Source organism: Heterocephalus glaber, unplaced genomic scaffold (genome assembly GCF_053883595.1).
Source record: "Heterocephalus glaber isolate CG9 unplaced genomic scaffold, H.glaber_assembly_v1.0 deba00001673, whole genome shotgun sequence".
Lineage (NCBI taxonomy): Eukaryota > Metazoa > Chordata > Mammalia > Rodentia > Bathyergidae > Heterocephalus > Heterocephalus glaber.
The window spans coordinates 12965950-12981203 of NW_028258410.1; the positions used below are offsets into that span (position 1 = coordinate 12965950).

Genomic DNA, 15254 nt, shown 5'->3' on the forward strand with positions numbered 1-15254 from the left:
GTCCCTGGTGGCAGGGCCAGTGCCTGCCAGCATAACATGCCCACAGCTGGCCTTGTGAGCTGTCCTCACCCCTGTCTGTTTGGCCTTGGGTTTAAACATGAAGCCGAATACACAGCTTGGCTTTAAGACAGCACTCAGGCCACTGCTCACCTCTCCCTGGCTCCTGACAGACATTGCTAATCTACTGCAGAGCCACTGTCTCCCCACTGTGCTCTCGTGTGGCTGTAAGAGCCTTCTAGACTCAGCACACTAGATAAGCAGCAGGGTCCCTGGCCCTAGCTAATGTGTTCAGGCTCTTATCTCACTCAGGCTGCTTCACATGTCACCCCTGGGCTGCAGCACTGCTCTTTCTACTCCCTTCTGCACGCCCATAGGAAAAAAGGGGAAGTGGGCGTGCAGCGCCATTGCCAACCACAGCCTTGTGTGTTGTCACGGCAACCAGTGTCATGTAGATTTCACCTGAGGACAGTGTCCTGCAGAGCCCAGCTCCTTGGCTCTTCTCTGATGGTGCCTTTGCTTTTACCTCTGTGGTCAGCAGCAGCCTGGCCCAGTACCATTTCTCACTCACCGGGGAGCTGTGCAGAGGGGACCCCAAGTCAGGGAAGCAGGGTCTGGGGGACATTTCACTTCGCCAGGCACCCGAGTGGCAGGTTAGTGGGTTCGGAGGACACGGTCAGGGTGCTTGATGGTTGAAGTTGTGTGTGACTGAAGTGGACTTCTCAATTCCCTGGACAGATGGTCGGGAGGATGTCATCAGTCACCCCTGCCATGGGCCATGCTGACCTCTCCTGGCTGTGTCTGCTGTGCCCTGGGGCCCACACCTGCAGGGACTCCCCTGGGCTTGAGCTGCCCGCCACCCCCTGCTCTGGGTGACCCTTCCCTGGAGGCCCAGCTGGGGCTGCTGGCCGTGGGCGGCAGAAACCTCCATGCAGATGCCAGCGGGCTCCTGCAGGTGGTCGGCAGGAGACTCCCAGCCCTGCTGTTGTTCCTGCCCCGCCATCTTCCGTGTCTCTGCTGCATCTCAACGGATGCAGCTTCATTGCTGTTGCTGGGCAACGGGAGGAAGAGGATGAGCATCTTACCAAAGCCCCCATGTCCCACCACTGGATCAGTCCCTGCTTCAGTGAGAGGACGTGTGACAGTCACCAGGCAGCCACCTCAGGTCTGCCCCAGACAGGATGGGAACAGCCCCTCCTGGAGTCCCCTGACTGTCCCTGGGTCAGATGAGCAAGGCAGGCCCGTTCCTCTTCTGGGCTCCCCTCTCCATTCGGAGGCGTCCACCCTGTCCCCTCACCCACCGTCTGTTACCTATGGGGACACTCAGGCCTGGATGGCATTAGAGGGATAGACAGAGGCCAAGGCACTGACCCCTCCTTTATGTGTGCACCTGTGTTAGTTCCACTAACATTGGTGGACAAGAGGCTTTGTGAGAGGCTTCGGGGACCTTGTGGTGACGTCGCAAGACCTCTTTGAGGATGTGACATGGAAGTCACTGTGAGAGCCAGACATATGAAGAATGGGGATGGAGCATCCAGGTGTAGAAGACAGCAGGTGCAAAGGCCCTGAGGAAAGACTGATGGTTAAGAAACAGCCGATCCCGAGGGGCACAGTCAGCCATAGCTCTTAGAAAGGGTGTGAGTTCCAGACTTAGTGATTAATAAACTGAAATTATTTCAAACCAAAAGAAGAAAAGATAGAAGGAAGCCAGTCCCGGTGGGTGCAGGGTGGAGGGAAGTCATGTAGGGCACTTGGGACAGATACACGGACAGAGAGCTTTCTATAGTGTTTACCAGAGCACTGTCCCAGGTCACACATCGGGAAAACCCAATGCATGGCTGTTGTTCTCCAAACAAACCTCAGAAGTGTCTTTTCCTGCAGGGTCAGTGGACTTCGCCTTGCTGCCCTTGTTTCTTCATGGTGGTGCTGGGCAGCCAGGTGCCAGGCCCTGTCTGTACCTCTCACTCTGCAGCGTGTCTGGAGTGGGCTGGTGGCGTGGTCTGGAAGCTGATCCCGCGAGCAGGGCTCTCACTTGGGCTGCAGGATTCGGACGGGTCCGATTCCCTCAGTATTTAAACAACATGTGCGTGTGAAGGAAACCAGCTCCCAGAGAGGGGCCTGAAAGGGCTCTGAGTGAGGACAGTGTGGGAGGGGCATGGGGTGTGGGCACCTCCCCTACTGGGGGTGAGTTTTAGGGCTGTAGGCCCTCGAACTAGCTTTTGTGCCAGGACATCCACCCTGTACTTCCGAGTCTAATTGCTGCTCAGCCCCTGCCCGTGACGGAGCGAGCTAAGCATGTGTGCATTTCTCTTTCCACCCTGAGTCCCGCTCCTTTGTTTCCTTGTCACCCCAGAAAACAGCAGCAGCGACCAGAGGCAGGCCTGTAAGAAGCACGAGCTGTACGTCAGCTTCCGAGACCTGGGCTGGCAGGTAAGGGCTGGCTGGGGTTGGGCTGGGTCCCTGGGGTGCAGGCCTGATAGAGAAGAGGACCCGGCCTAAGGCTACAGGAGGATCCTGTAGCACCCAGAGCAGAGATGTGATGGAGGCGGGAGCCACAGCTGGGAGGCCAGTCCCGGGACTCTGAACGCGTTCTCCAAGATGCCTCATTCCTGTCCTTGGCCGGGTCGGCTGTGTGTGCGAGCCTGGACAGCGGCTCCCCTTCCCTGACTCACATTCCCAGGGAAGGACCCGTAGGCCCAGCTCAGGTCCGCATTTGTTCCTGAGCTAGTCAGCAGTCTTAGGGGCTGCTGTTCTTCCATTTGGATGGAGCAGGGCAGAGGGCGAGAGCCTGATCCTGGAGGAGCCCGGGGCCCTGCAGCCTCACAGGTGTCTGCCAGGTGCCATCCTGAAGGACGCTGGCCCAGCCGCTGGTCCAGGGCTCTCTGGGCCCCAGGCTCCATTGTGGGGCTGGAGACGCAGCCCTGAACGTGGCCGTGGGTCTGCCCTGTGGAGCTCAGCTGTCCTGGACAGGGCGTGCTGTGGGATTAGCGGGAGCCCAGCATCCTGTGGGGGTCGTGCACACAGCCAGCTGGGTCCCTCCTGTGAGTCCATCCCCGGGACCGATGACAGACCCCAGGCTCCAAGGGGTGCCAGGCAGTGCTCACATTCTACCGCGGGCAGACCCCAAACCCCAGGGGCCTCTGTGGGAGATTCCGAGGCCTTCAGAGTCACCAGCGGTCTGTCGCTGCCTGGATGGGATTTGCATGCCAGCAGACCTGGGGCCAGTGTGGCGTGTCACCTACCCGGCAGTGTGCATGTGGCAAGCACAGTGCCGGGGAAGAACTCCTGGCCAGGCCCAGGTCCTTAGGCTCTGGCAGGTGGGTGTGGCCAGACGTGGAGGTTCGCGCCTGTGTCTCTGACCCCAGCTGCCTCCTGGCTGGACACCTTCAGCCCTGAGATGCAGCCATGGACCTGCCCATGCCCATTTCCGCCCAGCGCCTGCCTTCCCCTCATTTTCAGGGTCCAGTGTCTGCTGGACACTAGCCCGGGTGGATGTGGCCTGAGCCTTGGCCCCAGGACGTGGGCTCACAGGAGAAGGGTGTCCACCGGGGCCGGGTTCCCCACCTGTCCTCTCTCCCCAGGACTGGATCATTGCGCCTGAGGGCTATGCCGCCTACTACTGCGAAGGGGAGTGCGCCTTCCCTCTGAACTCCTACATGAACGCCACCAACCACGCCATCGTGCAGACACTGGTGGGTGCAGTTGGCGGGGTGCAGGCTGCATGGCCACAGAGCCTGCCTCCTTCTGGCCTGGTGCTGCCTCCAAGCTGGGGCCTGAGTGGGCATCTGCCCGAGCCCACATCACGACTTGTGAGCCCGGTGCTCCATAAGAGGGCATTAAAAATTACACTTTGTGACAGCTGTAAAGATGAGTATAGCCTTTGACCCTAAAGTTTGTTTTTCCTTTTTTTTTTGGTACCTTGTTTTTTGGCAGTCCTGGGATTGAACCTAAGCCTTCACACTGAACTATACCAACTTTTTTATGACTTTTTTTGTTGTTGTTTTTTTGTTTAATTTTGAGACAGGTTCTTACTGTGTTGCCCAGGCTGGGCTGGAACTTGCCACCGCCCTGCCTCAGCCTCCCAGAGTGCTGGGATCACAGCCATGAGTCACTGTGTCTGACTTCTAATTTTTACAATGAAGCACGTTCCTGGGCTCCTGGAGTAGCATGGGCTCTGGTCACTGGTGCTAACTGAGAAGTGACCTCTGCACTGCCTGTGACTTGTGTCCGCAGGTGTTAGGCTCTGTGTTCTGTTGAGACGGACCTGTCTGCACCCCCACCTCACCCTGGCCTACTCCTCTCTCTGCCTTCTGGGACGGGTAAACGTTCTTGTTCGTCACGGCCCGTGGCCTCCTCAGGCTTCCGTGTATTTGGTTGGCAGAGCCAGTGTGCTAGAAAAGCAGGAGTTTCCTGTCAGAAGCCGACGCGCTGACCCTCTGGCCTGTCCTGAGCCCTCAGCTCCTGTGAGGACATTGGCCATGGTCTGCCGGCCCGTGGTCACCTTGGGCGGAGTGGCAGCCTCTCCCGTGGTTTGCCTCAATCCGCCTTCATCCCTTGTGTTTACTCCTGGCCTACTTTGCTTTCAAAGGCACTCTGGTGGCATCCAAGTCCCTGTCTCAGAATTTTAAACAGCTAGAAAGGGTTGGGGATGTAGCTCAGTGTAAAGGTGCAGGTTCAGTCCCCAGTGCTGCAAAACAAATAAACAAACCCCTTTACTGTCTTCATCTGCAAAATGGGAGTGGTCCCAAACTGCGCTGGTACATGCGCCCAGGACCCAGAGGGCTCAGAACGTATCACTTGGGATGATTTTGCCCAGGCAGGGGATGTCCCTTAGAGAAACACAGAGGCCAGGCCAGAGGGCCTGCTCCCCATCTCACCAGTCTCCGTTCATGCGTCGCAGGTCCACTTCATCAACCCGGACACCGTGCCCAAGCCCTGCTGTGCTCCTACCCAGCTCAATGCCATCTCTGTCCTCTACTTCGACGACAGCTCCAATGTCATCCTAAAGAAATACAGAAACATGGTGGTCCGGGCCTGTGGCTGCCACTAGCCCCTGATGGAAGTCCTGCCCTTGGGGTCACGTTTATTTGAGTCTGCACTGTGGCACTGCCCAGCATCTCCGCCGCCCACCTTGGCAAGGAACCAGCAGACTGATCATCTTCTACGAGGCCTCCCTGTCCCTCCCCAGTTTTACAGGTCTAAGAGTGCTAGGAATTGGAGCACCAAGTGGCTTTTGATCCATTTTTCATCGGTGGCACCCTAAGGACAAGATCCTACGAGCTACTACAGGCAAAATCTGGCAGGAAACACATCTGTGAGGAAAGATCACTCAGCCGCGGTCATCAGCTGTACTGTCCCCGCCACACCCTGACTTGTTCCAGAGATGATTAGGACGCCCTTCAGCCAGGTGACCAGCCACCAGCTGCAGGAGGAGGGGACATGGCCAGGGTGGGCACCTGTGTCTGTGCTGAAGGGAAACATGCAGAATTCTTTGTAATAAATGTCACAATAAAACCAATGAATGAAAATGGTTAGGATGTTACAGGTATATTTTCCTAAACGATTTATCCCTGCTTCTGGGTTTATTCTGACTTTATGAACAGCAGCGGTGGCCGGTGGAGGGCAAGGAGCCCCCTTCTGTTCTGTTCCGGTGTCAGCTTGAGGCTGCAGGGCCTGTGTTCACCCAGATCCCACTGCAGGGGCCGGCGGTGTGAATGTATGCTGGAGGGGGCTCCCTGTCACCCTTCTGCAGGTGTGTGCTGGCAGAAGTGAGACGTGACAGACGGGATGGGTCCTCCGGCCTCCCCTGCTGTAGGGAGCAGTTTGAAGTAGTGGAATAGACAAGGACAGACAATAGTATGGCGCTTGCGACTTCAGCGTGGTGTTAACACAGAAGAAACGTAACTGTCACCGGCTTCTCCGAGCAGGGCCCTTGGCGTCTCCTCTCGGACGATGCCCCGACTAGGGTCCTGCCAGGGGCATTGAGGCTGCCTCCTTTTGCTTCTTGACCCCTAGCAGAGAGCTCTGCAGACAGATTTGCTGCTTGAAGTAAGAGACAGGCCAGTGGGAAGGCTGATGGGCACAGGGCATGCTGGACTCGAGTCGCAAACAGAAGGATCTAGATCAGTGGTGGCGAACCTTTTAGGGACGGACTCCCCAACTGCAACCCAAGACCTGCTTATTTATCGAAAAGTGCCAACACTGCCGTTATACCCGGACACTGAAGTTTTAGTTCAGAAAAACCAACTCAGACGCTTGGCTTGCGTGCTGACAGAGGGCTGTGTGTGCCCGCTGCCACCCGCCTGCCATAGGTTCGCCACCACTGATCCAGAGAGCGACCTCCTAAACGAATGCCCTGATTTGGGGTGGCGGTATCTGTGCTGCAGCTCTGGTGCCAGCCCCCTTGGCTCTGCTGCTCACCCCGTAAAGGGGTGTGTGTACCAGCCCCCAGCTGTAAGCGCAAGGCCTAGGGAGGGCTGGGCTGCCCTGGGACACTTCCCACATCTGCTCAAAGAACACAGCTCATTTCCCAGGCACGACCCGGGCCGGGGGGAACCTGGCCCTGGGGAAGCTGTTCTCCAGCTCCATCAAGTCAGTTCCTAGAACCACACTGGCTTAGCTTTTGTTCTCTGTTCTTTTTTCTTCTTTAGTAGCTTGGGCTGCAGCTCTCACTACCTGGCTGCTGAGGGATGAGAATTTTTTGTTAGAATTGTTCTGTTGTTGGCAGATCTGGGGCTCTCTGTGGGACTCCTGCTTGGTGTGAGTTTTTCCACTACTTTAGTGCCCCCGCCGGCCTCTTTTGCGCATTGTTTGTGCATTAAAACATGTAAATAGTTGTGATGACAGAGATTATTTATTTCCATCTGAAGCTCTTTTGCAAACCCTCCTTTCATCCCTTGTTCAGAACAACGAGCTTGCTTTCCTCCAACCTGTTTGTTTTCTTATTTAAGATTATTTATTGATGATTGGACCGATGTACCCATGGCTGTCGCATAGAGCAGCCCTTAGTGACAATTCTGTATAAATAAACACAATAAAAAGGGTTTTGACTTTGCAATAAAAGGAGTCATTTGGTTCTGGTTCTTGGGCTGTGTATGTGTATGTATTGCTTCTCTGTACACTCCTGAACCCTGGGACTTCTCCCCATTAGCATGCTGTTTATCTTGGGCCTGGGGGCTGGGGACCATCTCCTTGTCAATATTTGATGCAGCTGTGTGAGGCTCCATGCAGGAGAGACTGGACCCAACAACAAATGTGGATTTGGTAGGCTCGGCTGCAAATACCCTTGACTGAATTACAGGGCAGCTGTTAACAGCTGTTTGAAAGAGGCAGGGGGTAAATTAGCTGTGTTTACTGCTAACATAGTTGAAAGATTTAGTCATCCCCATAAAATAGAGGCTCCAGAGAGAGGCTGGGGGGTTGCATGCACCCAAAACTTTAAACCACTGGCCCCAGAGCCCATGGCCGGTGCACATGGCTCTGGCAGTCGGGGGTGCTGCTGTGGGAGCCCCTTTCCAGAGGCTGACGGCATCCCAACCGCAGGCCTCAGGAAGGCAGTGGGGCCCTGTGCTCGGGAGCACGCCGAGTTTCTTTTCTTTTTGAAGTGTGTGCTGTGGTCACCCGATGGACGTCGCTAGAGTCCCAGCCACGTACTTGGACAGGCCGAGGTCCTCCCCAGTTGCCTCAGACCGGGCGGCTGCTCCTAACAAGTTCCAGCCCCTGCGATTTCCAAACCCTCCTGTCATTGTCCCGATGCACAATTTAGCTTTTGTTCTCTTTTCCAGGCCGAAGATCAGAGCCACAAACTGGAGGTCCAGATGTGGCCTCGAAGCCGTGCCTTACTCCCCGGGCCTGGTGTTTACCCAGTTTTTAAAACATGAATTCATTCCCAATGTGTTTTTGAAAATCAAAAGATTGGAGTGGAAACAACAATCCCCAAATCTGGCTTCTCTTGTGAAATCAACAGATCTGGGCCCTGGGAGCCCCTGTCTCACAGCTGCTCGGAGGGGCAGGGGGCCACAGAGGGCCAGAGCCAGCTGCCGGGCACACAGACCGCTCTGTACCCAAGCCCCAGGGAAGGCAAGAGCCGCACCGGCAGAGGCCCACGTTGCGGCAGGCGAGGCAGCTCTTCCCGCGGGCCTTTCCCGCTGTGGACCTGTGTGCGCACACGGGCACAGTGGCCTTGTCCGGCCTTGGCGTTCGGCTCCTCCCTTCTGGATCGCTCCTGCCTGCCCGCACCTTGGAGCCTTCCCTCCTCACTTGAATTGGACTAAGTTCCCCAGCCACCGATGGCTGGGACCACAGCGGGCCTGCACAGGCCAAGCGGAACCCTGCTCCCCCCGCCGGACTCTCCTGGGGCTGCTTGGGAAATGGGTAGTGGCCCCAGCTCCGGCCTCTGGGTGTCCTGCCTGTGTCAGCCCTGCACCCACAGCTGGCTGGCCCTGGCTCAGCACCCGGGCTCCCTGCTGTTGCCACACTGCTTGGGGACCTTCATTTGAGACCCTGGCCCTGAACTTGGGGCTCCCGATGCTGGGCTCAGGGCCTCGCCTGCCCAGCTGTGTACCCTTCCCGCTGTGGTCCCTCCCTCTCCCTGGGGGCCTTGCTGGGGCTGGGAGGGGGCATCCAGATGGGAGCTTTTGAGTCCTTCCCTCTCCTGCTCTTTTGGAGAAAGCCCGTGAGCTTCCTGCGCTGCCATAGCAGCAAACTTCTACAAACTGGTGGTTTAAACAGGACATTTATTCTCACGGTCCTGGAGCTAGACGTCCAAAGTCGAGGTGTCCTGGGGCTGCCTCTCTCTGAAGGCTCCAGGCGAGGATCCCTTCAGCCTCTTCTGCCCGTGGCTGTCTCCACCCGAGCCGCTTCCATTTTCATGCCCCCTTCTGCATCTTTCCTCCCCTGCACCTCTGAAGAGGGCTCTTGTCATTGGATTTAGGGCCCAAAGATATTCCAGGATGCTCTCACCTCATGCGTCCTTGGCTGATGGAGTCTGCAGTGACCTTTTTCCAAGTGATGTCATCTTCCCAGGGCCTGGGGTGGGGCAGGGTGTAGCTTTTACAGAGCCACCACTCAGCGCAATGCCGTGAGGTTACAGTCACCCCCAGAGTCCCCGTGCCCGCTGCTGACCCTTCTTCCACATTTCTCCAGTGCCGGGTGAAGGTGCAGGGCCCGCAGCCACGGTGGCCCTTTCCAGGGCTAGGGCTTGTGCTGGGGACAGCACCGGCTCCCTCTTTGCTCACAGGTCATTTGCTAGGTCACTAATGCACGGTGCATCTGCTGTGCCAGGAGCGGTGGGGACAGGGACAAAGCGAAGCGTCTTCACTCAGGCAGCTCCCATTCGGGGACTTGAGTGAACAAATGGTAACCAGAGCCACCCCGGGCCTGTGGGGCCTTCCTCCGCAGAAAGTCAAAACTCTGTTCCATGCAGTGTTGGCATAAGATGAATATAAACCAGACCGAATCATATTCATTTCTTCTGATTTTAAAAGATTAAAATATTTTTGTGAGCCCCTAAAAATACCATGGCCCTGGGCTCTGGGTCCACTGAGCTTGGTGGAGAAGGCAGGCCTGATGGCGAGCAATTCGATACCAACAGGATGTGTGTCAAGGAGGGGTGCAGTGCGCTTCACACAGGGCGGCCAGGGGCGGACTCGCCAGAGACCTGACTATAGAATAGAGCAGGCCCGGGAGAGGGCCAGCTTCCTGCAGAAGGAGCACTTCCGACTGAGTGATCAGTAGGTGCAAAGGGCCTGTGGTGGGCTTGCTGTGTGGGCAGGAAGTGGTTGGAACGGCGGTTGGAGCAGTCAGCTACCTCAAGGTTGGTCAGTGAGGTACAGCCTTGAGGGCCACAAAGGGACTTAGAGCCATCAGAGGTGATGAAACCCTGGGAAGGCAGGTAGGGTAAGAGGCTTGGGAGGGCTTCAAGGAGGAAGAGGAGTTCTATCCCAGCTTCTGGGACATGGCTCTGCAGAGGCTGGGACAGCTCTGTGGCGCTTCGGGGACCACTTAAGCCCTTGCCTCCTGGTTTGGGGCTGGAGGTGGCCCTGGCCATGTGCACTGCACAGGCAGCTGAGGACAAGGGCAACCACCCATTCCCTCTGGAAGACACCTACTGCCTTCTCCAAGGGCTCACCTGGGGTGGCGGAGACATCTCCGGCCACTGAGCGAGGGGTGTGGGGTGGAGGGCTGGAGTCAGTTCCAGCACGGGTCAAGCCACCTACTGACCTCCACCTTGGGAAAACTGACTATCCTCTCCATGCCTCAGTTTCCCTACCTGTGGGACAACTGCTGTGGTGCCCATCTTACTTAGGATATTTAACATCAGCTGCATATAACAGGAAAACCCAAAGTCATTGGTCTAAAGAAGATAAAAGTTTCTCTCTTTATTTTTTTTTTGGTACCAGGGATCAAACTCGGGTCCTTGTGCTTGTGCAGTCTCTCTCTTTTAAAAGAAGTCTGAAGGTCAGCCAGCCAAAGTCAGGGTGGTAGCTCTACTGTGCTGGAAAGGATCTAGTTTCTTCTTGTCTTTCTGCTCTCCTGTGTTAATACATAGCTTCCACAATCACAATCACCTCATGGTCCAAGGTGGCTGCTGGAGTGCCTGCCATCAAAATATTCTCCTTTTAAGTAGCTGTCTCAGTGATCAGACAGAAAAGCTCCACACACCTCTCAAAGCCAAAGCCAGAGCACAATGCGGCCACTAAGTTCCCAGCTGGAGTCAGGGGCCTCGCCCACATGCATCGGTGTTTGGCCCAACTTAGTTTCTCCCAGGAGTAAGACTGAGGTCACCTTTTCTTGGTGGCGTCTCCCTTGCATCACTTCCAGCTCCTCATCCTCCGGCCTGTCCCCAGGGGGCTCTCTCAAGGCTTAGCAGCTAATTCTTCAGCTCTCTGACTGCTCGCAAGGGCTCCCCCAGCAGGCCAGGCCACTGGCACCCCCGACTCAGTCACCGGGTAGGGACTGGCCCGTGTCTCACAAAAGCCCCTCCCCTCTGGGAGAGGTGCCCTCCATGGCCACTGGAGGACATTCCTCGGGCATGGGAAGCCCAGGAGCTCCTCAGAGATCGTCCAGGGCATGTGGCTCTGCTCCTCCTCGCTCGGGTGATAGAAGACAGAGACTGTGCTGACAGTGAAGCACCGGCCAGCGGCAGGACACCGTCAAATGACGGCCTCAGCAGGATCCACAGACTCCTAGAACTCTGCCACCTCACCAAGTGAGCCAAGGAGTTTGAGTGCATGAGATGTGACCAAAAATGTGGTGAATGCTTACCTTAAAAATGTATTACAGGAAAAGACAATTTGCCAGGACCCCCTCAGAATACTCCCCCTCCCTTTGCAAACACTTATCCCACTATTCTTGCCACATCCTGAAGCAGTTCTGGAAGTCCTCTTCCATGACTGTCTTATATCATGCTATCGTGGCTGCCTTGATGTCCTAAACCATTCAAATTGTTTACCTTTCCTGGTCATTTTGACCTCTGGGAACAACCAGATGTTGAATGGACATGATAGAGAAGTGCTACACAATAAGACAGGCCCTTGCCTGGCCTCCATTTTTTTTCCCACAGAATGTTTTGTTTTGGAAATGTAGATTTGTGCTGCTGGGCTCCTGCCCAGTGTATCAGAATGGTTTGTGACTCTTTGAACTGTGTGACCTTTCAGGAATGTTCTGTTAAACTCCGCCCCCTCACAAGGTGGTTAAGCTCCACCCCCTCTCAGGAATGTTCTGTAACTCTACCCCTCTGCTTCAGGAATGTTCTGTAACTCCACCCCCTGCTTCAATGAGCATGCTCGCACAGCATGTGTTTCAAGAATGTTCTGTAACCCCGCCCCCCTGCTTCAGTGAGCATGCTCACACAGCATGTGTTGCAGGAATGTTCCATAACCCCCTCTTCATTTCAGGAATGTTCTGTAACTGCTTCTTTATTTCAGGAATGTTCCGTAACTCTGCCCCCTTCAGTGAGCTTGCTCACACAGCATGTGTTTCAGGAATGTTCTGTAACTCTGCCTCTTTATTTCAGAAATGTTCTGTAACTCGGCCCCCTGCTTCAGTGAGCATGCTCGCCTACCCTGTAGATCCCTATACAAGGAGGCTGTCATTTCTGGTGGAGCACTCAGACTCCTCTGAGCCCACCAGGGCTCCCTGGTGTAATAAACGTCTTCCTCCATCTCTTCAAGAGACCATTGGATTCTCGAGTCTTCCAAGAATGAGCACTGCAACCCAGAGCCGCCACACTGAGCTGTAACACTTAGCCACGCCTCAGAGCTGTGGCACTTAGCTGCGACACTGAGCCTAACACTTGGCTATAGCACAGAGCTGCTTCGCTTTGCCGAAGCAGATAAGGTAGATGAGGGCATACCATGATGTTTTTGCCAGCCTCTCTTTTCACTGGATGGCACACAGTAGCAACATTCAGGGTGTTTTTTCACCGCATCTCATAAAGACACTCACAAAAGAGGAATTCCAGAACTGCTTCAGAAATCGGCAAGAATGATGGGATGTGTGTTCAGTGTGAAGGGGAATACTTTGAGGGGATTAATGGCAATGTGTCTTCAATAGATTGCTTTTAATTTAGACACTCACTGTGTAAGTCTGTGTGCCTGGAACCAGTCTTTACATTCTTTGTGTGCCTGGGAAGGACAGGGACATGACCTGTCTGAATCATCGCAAAGCACAGTGCGAGCTCCTGCCCTCTCGCCTGGGACGGACCCACCCACGGCACACAGAAGCCTTGCAGTTGAGCTCATCCAGGCTCAGGCTGAGGCCCCCACAGTTAGACCCCACCCAGGGAGGTGAGGTGGCCACAGATCTGGGTGTTAGAAATCTCGAGTGCACTGGGTCTTGCACAATTCCAGGGGGCTCTGTTCACCAAGTGTCAGTGAAATCAGTGCCTCCAGGGTCAGGAACGTGGGGCAGCCCTAGCCAGCTCTGGATCAGGGGCATCTGATGGCCCCATGGACCCCCTCTCCAGGACCTCCTTGTCCAGCCCCAGCCAAGGACATCCACGGGGACCTCTTCTGACATTCTTCCCCTTTTGACTGTGGATCCATTCCTCCTGGCTCAGACCTCTCCACAACTCTGGCACTGGCCTCTTTTGGTCTTAGATTTGAGGAAATAAAAATAGAAGAGGAAAACACACAGCTCTCCAAAGCCTTTGGAGTTTCGACAGCTGTTTGGACAGAGGCTCTATGCACCTGGGCCAGGGCAGCCTAGCTCCTCGTCTGCCTCTGGTGCCTCCCCCACCCCCTCTCTGCATTGGTGGCCAAGGCGGGGCTGGGCGAGCAGCTGGCAGCCCAGAGTGAGGCCAGGGGGTTGTGCACGAATCACCCACCCAGCCCTGCTGGGCCCTGTGCAGGACAGGCACGGAGCTTCAGCCAGGGTGGCCCTGTGCAGAAGGCCCAAGTGCGGGTTCATGCTCTGCTGTTTTGTCTTGAATTTATTAGTAACTTTTGGACAAAGGCCCCATGATTTCATTTTGTCCCGAGCCCCATAGATTCCGCAGCAGGCCCTGAGCCCAAGGGACAGAGGGAGGACCCGGGGCCAGTTGGTCTTTGCCAAACACGTCATGCGACAAGTGCATTTGGAGCATCTGTGAGATGCAGGCTGTGTCCTGGCTTGGAGGACATGCTGTGGACAGTGGGGAACAAAGCCCAAGCTCTTGGATCGTGCGGTAGGGACAGAGAGAGCCCATGTGATGGAGGGAAGGGCCAGGCAAGGGGATCTTAGGCAGGAGAGGGTCACGGGTCCCAGAAGGAAGCAGGAAGCACCCAAGGGAGGCCAGGAGCGCCCCCATTGTGATGACCAGTTACGTCCCAGACAGTGCCACCTGTCCTCTGGTGGGCACAGCTGAGAGCCACGGCGAGAGGTGCCGAGAACATGCCTCAGAGGCCGGAGCCCCGAGTTAGCGGGAGGGGGCAAGGTGTGTCCCTTCCCTAAGGACCCCTGGGCGGAAGGGGAGAGTGCGCGGGAGCCCCCAACCTGCCTCCCAGGCCCAGTGGTCCCTCCTGCTGAGGCTACCATGGTCTCCTGTCTGCTGTCTGGCGGAGGTCTTCGGGGCGCCCGGATGGACGGGCACAGCCATCGGGAGAAACGCCCACTGCAAGTTGGGCCAGGCATAGGCGCTCGCCTTCGAGATTACAGGGAGCTCTTGCAGCTGAGCTCCAGCAGTGCTGCTGGAAGCCGGGGTTTCCTCATGTAACAGGGCGAGGTCTCCACCACCCTCGAGGGCCCTGTCAGCACGCAGGAAAGGGCGGGCTCACAGCCCTCCGAGGGCACCCACCTCGCTCACAGCAAAGTGACCAGGGCAGCCCTGCAGGATTGTCCCCGTCCTGCCTGTCTCCATGCCTCCACCCCTCGCGGCTTCCTCGAGGGCCGTAAGAAAGGACCAGGGCTGAGCACCCGCCTCGGTCTCCAGGAGCCCCCTCTCCAGGCTCTGAGGGCCCGGCCTCCTGGGCCGAAGCCCCTTCCTTGCCGCTCCCCTCGGGCCCTTCGGCCAGTCTCCTCGTGGCCTCTCTCTGGCCCCCTCTCAGAGGAAAACCTCCACTCGGGATAATCTCCCAGGCTTGGAATCCTTCCCCATGCACACGCAAAGACTCCCTTGCCAGTTCGTATCATAAAGAGTCAACATTTTGTCTTTATGTAGGGCACAGAGTTGATAAAACCCCTGGAATTTCCTGATGGGGCGATCAGAGCCTCCTCTGCCAGTCACAACAGTCCCCTTTGGATCCCACCTGGGTTTCTGCTAACTAGGGGACCCGAGAATGGCCAGGCACCCCAAGGCTAGAGGGGAGCGACTCCAGGGAGGGGAGGGCCGCTGGCACTGACCTCAACACAAGGGCCAAAGGTCCAATCGTGCTTGCGTAGCGGAGCCTCCCTTGGCACCCGGTACAGCCACTTGACATGTTTCGATGAAGATGTGTCAGTAGGATTATTACCACTGCCCCGGCCAGCCTACTGACCTTGGAGACAGAGTTAGTGCTGAACTTCCGGGCCCCATCCCTTCAGATCCCGGCTAGAGTCTGGGGAAGAAGAGCCAGTGTGTTGCATCCACCCCTTTGGCAGCACCGGGATCATCAGGGAAACATTTTCTCAGGTGGGCCCAGGAGGGGGCCCCAATGGAGCAGTGACCTTGCCCCTTGACTTTCATTACAAGCCCCCTAGCCAGTGCCTCTCCTTCTGGGAAAAGAAGTGGCTCGGGGAATTATGCATCTGACCTTAGATTTGTATCTGCCCAACTTGTGTCACTGTTTAATGTCACAAGC

The 15254-nt window shown here is 56.2% G+C and overlaps 1 protein-coding gene across 11 annotated transcripts in view; it reads left to right on the top strand.

The window, feature by feature from the left end:
• Positions 1-7079, top strand: part of Bmp7 (bone morphogenetic protein 7) — an 85063-nt gene extending 77984 nt beyond the window's left edge. For all 11 annotated transcript variants that reach the window (XM_087197873.1, XM_087197876.1, XM_087197871.1 and 8 more), the window contains 3 exons: positions 2351-2427; positions 3579-3689; positions 4898-7079. In XM_087197873.1, the coding sequence (XP_087053999.1) occupies positions 2351-2427; positions 3579-3689; positions 4898-5047 (338 nt within the window). In that variant the 3' untranslated portion in view covers positions 5048-7079. The remainder of the gene's footprint in view (positions 1-2350; positions 2428-3578; positions 3690-4897) is intronic.
• Positions 7080-15254: the final 8175 nt, after the last annotated feature.